Source organism: Orycteropus afer, unplaced genomic scaffold (genome assembly GCF_000298275.1).
Source record: "Orycteropus afer afer isolate SDZICR_OR568_19922 unplaced genomic scaffold, OryAfe1.0 scaffold00127, whole genome shotgun sequence".
Taxonomy (NCBI): Eukaryota; Metazoa; Chordata; class Mammalia; order Tubulidentata; family Orycteropodidae; genus Orycteropus; species Orycteropus afer.
This window is the reverse complement of record NW_006921714.1, coordinates 3,448,336-3,459,337: the sequence shown is the minus strand read 5'-3', so window position 1 is coordinate 3,459,337 and position 11,002 is coordinate 3,448,336. Positions and strand designations below refer to the sequence as shown.

Here is an 11,002-nt window from a genome sequence, read left to right as displayed (position 1 = left end):
CGGACTATTCATAAGGTTGCGCAGTAATGTATCAGACAGTGTTTCTCTGCTATTCATAAGGTTTTCCCTGGCCAATTCTTTGAGAAGTGGATGGCCTTTTCCTTCTTCCTAGTCTGTCCTAGTCTGCAAGCTGCACTGCACCATGTGTACTCTGCTGGGTTTGAAACACTGGTGGCACAGCCTCAAGACTCACAGCAACACATCACCACAGTGGGACAAACCAACAGACAAGTTTGTCTCCTTAGCTGTTGGAAACCTCTCCAACCTCCTCTCACCTGGATCCCTGCAGCTGACTCCTTGCTCTGTCCCAGCCCCCCTGGCCTTTTTCTGTCCTTTCCCCCACTTTCCCATCTTGCCGCTTGTGGGGCATGGCCTGGGATCCCTCCCCTCACCTGGATCCCTGCGACTGACTCCTCACTCTGTCCCTGTCCCCCTCGCCTTTTTCTGTCCTGTTAACCTCTACAAAAGCTAAAAGAAGACATATGAAGCATAATGAAAGCATAAAACACTATTTTTGAAAAGGCTTATTTGAAAAACAGAACGAAATATAATGTATGTAAGTAAAAATTATAGGGCTTGGAAAAATTTGGAGAACATTTATTTCCATCAATGTTGTGGATTAAATATCCCAAAATATTTCCTTTTAAAACCTTTAGAAATTCTTTCCTATTGGTTATATCCCTTACTCTCCATATTTCTCAGAAGAAAGATTGGGCAATCTACTTCCATAGAGATACCATCTCGGAAACCCAAGGAGGTATCACTATGAGTCAGAACCGACTTGACGACAGTGAGTTTGGTTTTTTGTTTTTTTTTTTTTTTCATATTCTTTCAAGTAAATTTAGAGTTTTAATATTATGGTGTTAACTTCAATTATTTACATTTTCTTTTGGCATATTGTGGTTAGAAAGAGTTTTCCACCATCATTTACTGAATAATGTATCCATTCTTCACTGATTTCAAAATATAGCTTTTTCTTAGAATGCTATTTACCTATTTGTTTTGACCATCTCTGGATTTTCTAAATTCTTTTGCATTGTTACTGCTCCACATTCTGTCACCAATACAATGATGTTCTAATTATTTTAGCTTTAAAATATGCCAAATTGGTTGGGACCCAACTAATTTTTTTTGTTTATTTAATTTGGTAAATGTAGGATGTAATGGCTTCAAGGCAAACCCTGGGTTATTTAAGTCACAACCCAACAGTTAACATGATTCTGAAGAAGAGTTTTACCATCAATATTTGCCCATCCCTCCACAAACACATCTATAGAAATTCATGTACATGTATATTAGTTTTCTACACTCAGCACTACAATCATCTAGAATTTAGATTTTATATTTTGGTATTTCAAAAATATGCACTTGATGCAGAATTAACTATAAGGAGATAAAAATTTTATTCCTCAATTTGATGGAAGCAAATAATAACATGAAATTAATGCAATTGCCTCTTTGTGAATGAAAGTCTGGTTCTAGTTACTCAAGGTGTGGTCCCTGGGCCAGCAGCATCAGTGTCACCTGGGAGCTTTGTTAGAAGTAAGTGCCAAATCTCAGGTCCCACTCCAGACCGGCTGAATCACAATGTGCACATTAACAAAATTCCCAGGTAAAGTTTAGGAAGCACATTAACAGAATTCCCAAGGTAAGTTTAGGAAGCACAGGACACATCACTTTGGTTCAAGAGAAATAGCTGCAGGTGAAACCTCAGGCAAGTTGTTCATGCCTCCGCACTGGCTTCCTAAGGAGTGAAGGTGGCTTGAGACTAAGTATTTCAAATGCCTTTTAAAGTTCTTAGTGTGGAGAGCTTGCAAGTGTATGACCTGCAAGCAGAAACTGGTGTGTGATTTATTTTGTTTGAACTGCCTAAGAGTTTCTGTTAACTGGAAGCTCTTTAAACTGAGCCTATACCTCTCAGTTTTCCTTCTGAGTTAACTAACTTAACCAAAACATCTAAACTCCCTGTCACCAAATCGATTCCAACATAGAGACCCTATAGGAATGTGACCAATATTACCCCTCCACCCGAGTGCAGCATGAGGGCTAGGGGGGCATGATCTTTCTGTGAGTAAATGGAAAATCATGATAAAGCAGATTGTTCTTAAGAACTATTAGAGTTGACTAAATATACATAAATTGTTAACTATATTTGCAGCCATTATGGTGCCTTCAAATTCTATAGATATTCTAAAATCCTGACTTAGCCACTCATTACTAAATTGCTTTTAAATTTTTCAATATTTAATAATAACTGTTGACCTTGTTTCCACAGATTTTCTAACACTTGATGTACCACTAGTGACAGTGTTAGTTGGAAACCTAAATTCATTGGACATTAGAGCTGATGGTTTTTTTGATAATACAAACAGTTATCATTTGAACATTTCTTTATGTACCAAATTTTTACGTGCGGTAAGATTTTCTTTACTTGAATCATATTTTTTCCCAAAAAACAACTATTAGTTACAAAACATGTATAATATAAGCTAAAAACAGAGGAAAAGTTACATGAATCCTACCTATCAAGGATAACTAAGCATTAATTTGTGCCATTATCCCCCACTTCCTTTAATTGTAGATCTCCACTTAGATTCAGGTCCAATGTGTTTTGACAAGAAAACATGGAAAGTGCTACAGCATCATTTTTTAATGGCTAAAGAGTCTGGGGATATGATAAAATAATCACGACTGAAAGTCCAGTCCACCACTACAGTTATTAATATTTCCACATTTTTAAAAACTCCAAAAACACTTTAAAATTCAAACAGAATTTATCAAGCTTTGTTGAGGGTTTGGTATTATTCAAAGATCAAATACATTTACTATGCATGAACTTCTACCAAAAACATCATCAAAACACATGTCCAGGTGCTGACCATCAGTCTGACTTGATGGTATTTATGAAACTTGTCATCCTTGATCCTTGCTCATTTCCTCTTACCCCACAACCAATTAGATCAGGGTGTATTTTTTTCCTGTAAGAGATTATGTTTTCTGTTATTTATCCTCACACCTATCTTTACAGTCAAAATTGTCACTCTTTTTCTACTGAAACTTCCTCTCTTTAGTTGATCACTTTAAATAACTCTCACTTCTTTGGCTGTTTCCAGGGGTCAACGTCACTGGCGTTTATTGTCTGGGATGCGTCAACTGAGTGCTTTGTTACGACATTCATGCTAATAGTGAAAAGCAGCTGCAGTTATCTCAGATTGATGCATTACATTCCTAGTAAACTTATCTCATTAGAAGACTGGACTAGAGGCATTCACAAAGACAGTCAGGACTTTAATTTGATCAAAACTTTACCGGTAAAAAATATAAGCAGAATTGTTATAAGAGTACCGATGATGTATCATTGTCGAGTAGTCAGGTGGCTGTTCATTTTTAGCAAGATGCTCAACACACTTCACAAAGAATCAATCCTCATGTCATTTTAAAGATACGATCATTATGTTCTTTTAAATGTAAAAACTTTCTGAAATAATTGTTTTCCATGGTAACTTAGTCTCATCATTATCAATGTCATCTCATGCTATATAACAGTCATATAATCATGGGCTTTTGCAGTATAAACAGCTCTTTGTCCTTATCTTGACTTATCCTACGCTAATATAGTTTACTAATTCCATTTCAATATCATGATTTTAAGTTCTGCCTTGTTGGAATCTGTGATTCCTTTTTTAAAATATAAATTATTATTCTTTAAAAAATAACTTATTTATAAGTTTCTTTCTGACAAAACACAAATAGCCAAACTGGAAGGATTACTTACTAAATATGTCACTAGGGGTATTTCATAAAGTTTTTAAACTTTAATTCATTAACTTTATGACAACTATTTTAGGTACTAAATGTATTTTTCACTTATTTACAAGTTTCAAGTTATGTTATGACAGATTGTCCAAGTCCACTGCCATTGAGTTAATTCTGACTTGTAGCAACCCTAGGGGTCAGAGTAGAACTGCCTCATGGGGTTTCCAAGGCTGTGTATTTCTTTACGGAAACAAAGCACAAACCAAACCCACTGCTGTGGAGTCTATTCCGACTCACAGAGCCCCTAGAGGGCAGACTAGAACTGCCCCAGAGGGTTTCCAAAGCTGTATATCTTTATAGAAGCCTACTGCCTCATCTGGGAGCTCTGGTAGCACAGTGCCTAAGGCACCTGACTGCTAAGCAGAAGGCTGGCGGTTCAAACCCACCAGCCACTCCTCAGAAGGAAGGTTGGGCAATCTACTTCTGTAGTGATACTGCCTCGGAAACCCAAGGAGTGGTCACTATGAGTCAGATCTGACTCAATGGCACATAACAACAATAACAACAACACTGCCTCATCTTTCTCCAGCCAAGTGGTTGATGGGTTCAAACCACCATCAATGACAAATTGAGGTTGCTGCAATTCCAGGATGTGGCGGGGAGGGAGAAGTGGAGGTGTTGAATGAAGAAGAGTTTACATTAATTCCTGAATCTAAAAATGAAATGTTTACTTTGAATGCTTTTTCTGAAAAAAAGTAAAAAAAATATTTAAATTAAAGACAGTAAATAATAACGAATGATATATGTTCATTGTTTAATCATTTGTAGATAAACTACAGGCCTCCATCGACCATGGGAATTGCCATTCCACTCACAGATAATTTTTACCATGCAGATCCTAGCAAACCTATACCAAGAAATCTGTTTCTCAAGTCAAAGGTAAATACTTTACTCTACAAATAAACTGGTATTTATTTGAATTCAAGAAATAACGCAGTGATATTACACACAGACTAAGCTGTGGGGATTGAATGAGAAGGTGCAGCCAGGAGAAAGCTCCATCTGCCGCAACACGTCGGCTGTTGTCCCTGGTGCTCCTACTGCTCCTTAGGCCCCTCCCCTCTTGCTGGTGCTTCTGGACACAGTTTTGGAGCCAAGAAGTCTAAATGGACTCTTCCTCCTTTACCTCTTCCTGGTTGCTATTTGTATTTCAAAGGGGATTTGTGCAGTGAGGTCATCTTTTCTCAAACAAGAACCCTGAGCCCCATCTCATGTCTCCAGCCTTACGAAAGGAACGGTGTTGAAAGGGCAAGAAGAAGCGTGTTTGCTTCCACACAGGCATGTTTCATACTCTGTGAAGACTCAACCTAGAGAACAGCCAGCCGCCAGCAGCACCATCCTTCTTGGGCAGCGTGAGCAGAAAGGAACCAGTCAGTCCAGAAGAGAAGTCCATTGTGGGGCAGCTTCTCACAGAAACTTCTCTCTGGAAAAGTACACCCACCTGCCTATATACATACATAAGCAGACATTTAGCTTCATTCACACACACACAGAGAGACCTAAAATTGTCCTTTCTTTTTTCAAAACTCTCCATTGTCTCCCCATTTCTTGCAATGATTTCTAAGGTCCTCCCTGACCTGTCTGGGAAAACAAAGGGGATCTGACCTGATTGTCTTCTGCCCAATCGGCCCTCGCCACACTGGCTTCCTTGCTGTTCCTCAAATGTACCAGGCATGTTCCCACCTCAGGGCTTTTGCACGTGCAGTTCTCTCTCTTTCTGGAATCCAGTTCTGCCAGATATCACATGGCTCACTCTGTCACCTTCTTCAGGGGTTTGCTAAGATGTCACCATGACAGGGATACCTTCCCTGACCACTCTATTTAGAATTGGAACCCCAGCTCTACTGTCCCTGCTCCTTGTCCCTTTCCTTGCCTTGTTTTCGTCCTTAGCGCTTATCACAATTTTACTTATTTGTGTTATTATTGTCTTTCTGCCCCCATAAAAAGGTAAGCTACATAAGGCAGAATTTTTGATTTTTAAATTAAGAATTTTTTATTTCGAAATGATTTTAGACTTACAGGAAAACTGCTAAAATAGTATAGAGAGTTACTATGGGTACCGTTCATGCAGCTTCACCCCAGTGTTAACATCTTACATAACCATAGTGCAATTATCAAAACCAGGAAATTCATATTGGTACATTTCTATTAACTAAAGTACAGACCTTACTTAGGTTTCTCCAGTTCTCCTTTAGTCCTTTTGTGGTGGTCCAGAATCCTGCACATAGTTGTTATTTCTTCTTTAAAAAAAAAAAAACTCACTGCTGTCAAGTCAATTCAACTCATAGCGACCCCTCCTTGGGTTTCCAAGGCAGTATTTCTATGGAAGTAGATTGCTCAGTCTTCCTTCCAAGGAGTGGCTGGTGGGTTTGAACCACCAGCCTTCAGGTTAGCAATCAAATGCCTTAGGTACTATGCTACCAGAGCTCCAGCTCCTCTAATCTGTGATGGTTTCTAGGTCTGTCTTTGTCTTTCAGAACATGGACTTTTTTTTTTTTTTAATTGTGATTTGGGTGAAAATTTACAGAGCAAATTCACTTTCCATACAACAGTTCACATACACTTTGTCTCATGACATTAACCATAATTTACCACAATGCAACAGCTCCCCTCCCGCTTCCTCCCAACAGTTACCTCTTCCCCATGTCCATCCCTCCATGCACTCCTGCCCCCTAAGCTATCTCCCTGTGCATAAGCAGCCCTTCTTTCTCTCAAGATTGTCTCTCCAAGGAGTATATCTACCTCAGGTATGTGTTCAGCTCATATGCCTATCTTTTGTTTGACTGGAAGCCACAGGTGTGGGTTCAATTCCAGAACTGAAGGGCAGCTAGGAGCCATAGTCTCAGTGGTTCCACAAGGCTCTATCAGACCAGCAAACCTGGTCCCCCCCTTTTTTTTTCCAAAATGATTTTGAGTTTTGTTCCACATTGCTCTCCCTCTCTATCCAGGCTCTCCTACTTAGATCCCCCTCTGAGTGGTTGGCAGTGGTAGCAGGGCACCATCTAGTTCTTCTGGTCTCATAGTCATAAAGGCTGCAGATCGCGTGGTATACCGATCGCTAGGACTAATTGTTTCCATGAATCTTTGGTTTTCTTCATTCTTCTTTGCTCTGGATGAAGAGAGACCCATTGTTGCATCTAGATGGCTGCTTGCAAGCTTTTAAGATCCCAGTCGTTACTCCCCAAAGTAGGAGGTGGAACAATGTTTTATATAGTGTGTTATGCCAATTGAGCTTGATGCAGAACATGGACATTTTTTAAGAGTATTGGTCAGTTATTTTGTAAATGACTTCAATTGGCACAAACTCTACAGAAGTGATGTCTCAGTTCATCCTATCAGGGGACAGTTTTATTACTGGTGTTAGGAATCTCGATTCTTGGTTAAAGTTGTGTCTACTGGGTTTCTCCACAATAAATTTACTGCATTTCCCTTAGCAGTTCATAAAAATTTTATGGAAACATGCTTTGAGACCTGTACACCACTTTGAGCATGCACCTTGTCGATCCTATTTCCAGAGCACAGGTAAATTCAAGCAGTGTGCTAATGCATCTACTCGGGAGGAGTGTAACTGCACAAACGATCAGAAGCTGTCATATGCTGTTGCTTTCTCGGATTGCAGAGAAAAAGTAAGCTATGTTTTAGTTACCTGAAAGCAAAGCATTTTCATATTAAGTGAAGAAGATTTTGAAATAAGCTTTTTGATTAAATGTGAAAAGCTAACACATAGAAATAGTATCTCATTATGTCATAGAAATAAGTATTATGATGTAAAACTAAAAAGATCTGGATTTAAGTGCACTCTGACAAGTCAATTACCCTCCTCTGTGAAATAAAATAATAATGCTGGCACTGCCTGTCAATTTCACAGGATTCTTAATATACACATAGACATGCACACATATATCTCTATTTCTGAAAGTAGCCTGTAATCTCTACCCCACTCTCCAGGGTTATGGTGAATAGTAATTCACTCAAAGAACGATTAAGTATCTAGCATGTATTTCTATTAGAGATTTTGGATATTCTCCAAAAATCACTTAATATAAACCTTCATCCAAATCACAATAAAAAGTGGTTTTATTAAAAAAATAAAATAAGAACCAAGAGGTCTTTTGCAACAAAATAAAATAACTTGATACAGTGGCAGGCACGGAGTCATCAGTCGATAAAATTGTGACCATTTACCATCTACTAAAACTTGACTGCTAACTAGAAGGCTGGCGGTTCAAACCCACCAGCCACTCCCCGGAAGGAAGGTTGGGCAATCTACATCCGTAGTGATACTGCCTCGGAAACCCAAGGAGGGGTCGCTATGAGTCGGGACCGACTCGACGGCACACAACAACAACAACAACCTGCACTATGAGCTAGTTTCGTGATTTGTCTCATTTAATTCCAGGCACGGAGAAGCCTGCTGATTTACCAAAGATTGCATCCTTGACATCCAACAGGGCTGGATTTGAACTCGAAATCCAGGGGCTGAATTTAAAGAGTGTGGCTGCAGCATTGTGAGTGGCAGAGAGTGGGGTATAGGAGATGGGCAAGGTCCAGTTCATGCAGGATCTTGTGTGATGTGCTTTAGACAAACAAAGTTTGGATAAAATCGGCAAGTTCCTGGGGAAAATGCCAATAGAAAGTCATGAGTTTTGTTACTACAATGTTTGTATGTTACCTTTGGAGTTCACACTGATTCTGCTGTAAGAAAGGTTTGTTATGTTTTTTTGCCCCATGACTTAAGAAGGCAGAAACCCTAAGAAGTACATTTCATGTAAAATAGCCAAACTATTAGGAATATATCTATTCATTCTTCACTAGGAAATGAACTTTGTTTTTGCTGTTGTTAGGTGCCGCTGGGTTGGCTCCGACTCATAGTGAGCCTATGTACAATGACTCATAGTGAGCCTAAGTACAACAGAACAAAACACTGCCTGGTCCTGCACCACCTCACCTGCTCCATCTTTGCTGTACTTAAGCCCACGTTTGCAGCCACTGGGTCAATCCATGTCATTGAGGGTCTTCCCCTTTTTCACTGACCCTCTACTTTACCAAGCATGATGTCCTTCTCCAGGGACTGGTCCCATATGACAACATGACCAAAGGAAGGGAGACGAAGTCTAGCCATTCTTGCTTTTAAGGAGCATTCTTGCTGCACTTCTTCCAGGACAGATGTGTTTGTTCTTCTGGCAGTCTATGGTGTTTTCAGGATTCTTCGCCAACACCACAACTCAAAGGCATCAACTCTTCTTGGGTCTTCTGTATTTGTTGTCCAGCTTTTGCATTCATATGAGGCCACTGAAAGTACCATGGCTTGGGTCAGGCACATCGTAGTCTTCAAAGTGACATCTTTGCTCTTTAAAACTTTAAAAAAAGTCTTTTGTAGCAGATCTGCCCAGTGCAATATGACATCTGATTTATTGACTGCTGCTTCCATGGGTGCTGATTGTGGATCCAAGTAAAATGAAGCCCCTGACAACTTCAATCTTTTCTCCATTTATCATGGTGTTGCTTACTGGTCCAGTTGTGAGGATTTTCATTTTCTGTGTGTAGAGGTGCAATCCATACTGAAGAGTGTAGTCTTTTATCTTCATCAGTAAGTGCTTCAAGTCTTCTTCACTTTCAGTGAGCAAGGTCATGCATCTGCATAAAGTACGTTGTTAAGGGGTCCTCCTGCAAACCTGATGCCATGTTCTCCTCACATAGTCCAGCTTCTCAGATTATTTACTCAGCATACAGACAGAATAGGTATGCTAAAAGGCTATAACCCTGACACACAACCTTCCTAATTTTAAACCACAAAGTATCATCTTGTTCTCTTCAAACAACCTCCTCTTGGTCTATGTACTGGTTCCTCATGAGCACAATTAAGTGTTCTGGAATTTCCATTCTTCACAAAGCTGTCCATAATTTGTTATGATACACACAGCCAAATGCCTTTGCATAGTCAATAAAACACAGGTAACCTTCTTTCTGGTGTTATTTGCTTTCAGCCAAGAGCCTTCTGACATCAGCAATGATATTCCTTGTTCCATGTCCTCTTCTGAATCCAGCTGGAATTTCTGGCAGTTCCCTATCAATATACTTATTGCTGCAGCTGTGTTTGAATTATCTTCAGCAAAATTTTACTTGTGTGTGATATTAATGATATTGCTCGATAATTTGCACATTCTGTTGCATCACCTTTCTTTGGAGTGGGTACAAATGTGGATCACTTCCAGTCAGTTGGCCAGGTCCCTGTCTTCCAAATTCCCTAGCATTAATGAGTAAACGTCTCCAGCACTGCCTCCATTTGTTGAAACATCTCAGTGGGTATTCGGTCAACTCCTGGAGCCTTGTTTTTCACCAAATCCTTCAGGGCAGCTAGGACTTCATCAGCTCTTGATCATTCGCTACTTCCTGAAATGTTTGAACTTCAGCCAATTCTTTGTGGTACAGTGACTCTATGTATTCCTTCCATCTTCTTTTGATGTTTCCTGCATCATTCAATATTTTGCCCATTGAATCTTTCAACATTGCAACTCGAGGCTTGAATTTTTTCTTCAGTTCTCTCAGCTTCAGAGATGCCAATTATGTTCTTCTCTTTTGGTTATCTAATTCCAGGTCCTCACGCATTTCATTATAATACTTTGTCTTCTCAAGCTGCCTTTGAAATCTTCTGTTCAGCTCTTTTATTTCATTCTTTCTTTCTTTTGCTTTAGCTACTCTCCATTCAAGAACAAGTTTCAAAGTTTCTTCTGACATCTATTTTGGCCTTTTCTTCCTTTCCTGTCTTTTAATGACCTTTTGCTTTCTTCATGTATAATGTTCTTGATGTCATCCCACAACTTTTCTGGACTTTGGTCATTGGTGTTCACTGTATCAATTCTATTATTCAGATAGTCTCTAAAGTCAGGTGGGATGTAATCAGGGTCATATTTTGGCTCTTGTGGACTTGTTTTAATTTTCTTCAGCTTCAACTTGAATTTGCATATGAGCAATCAGCCCCTGACCTTGTTCTGACTGATGGTATTGAGCTTCTCCATGGCCTCTTTCCACAAATGTAGTCGATTTGATACCTATGTATTCCATCTGGGAAGTCCATGTGTATTGTCATTGTTTATGTTGTTGAAAAAGGTATTTGCAATGAATAAGTCATCAGTCATGCAAAATTCTACCAGGCAGTGTCCAGTATCTTTTTTTTTTTTTTTTT

The 11,002-nt window shown here is 39.3% G+C and overlaps 1 protein-coding gene across 1 annotated transcript in view; it reads left to right on the top strand.

Moving 5' to 3' along the window:
- Nucleotides 1-11,002, top strand: part of CATSPERB (cation channel sperm associated auxiliary subunit beta) — a 171,534-nt gene that overhangs the window by 146,935 nt on the left and 13,597 nt on the right. Inside the window, exons 18-21 of the mRNA XM_007944535.1 lie at nucleotides 2,276-2,415; nucleotides 3,114-3,311; nucleotides 4,585-4,695; nucleotides 7,332-7,442. Of these exons, the coding sequence (XP_007942726.1) occupies nucleotides 2,276-2,415; nucleotides 3,114-3,311; nucleotides 4,585-4,695; nucleotides 7,332-7,442 (560 nt within the window). The remainder of the gene's footprint in view (nucleotides 1-2,275; nucleotides 2,416-3,113; nucleotides 3,312-4,584; nucleotides 4,696-7,331; nucleotides 7,443-11,002) is intronic.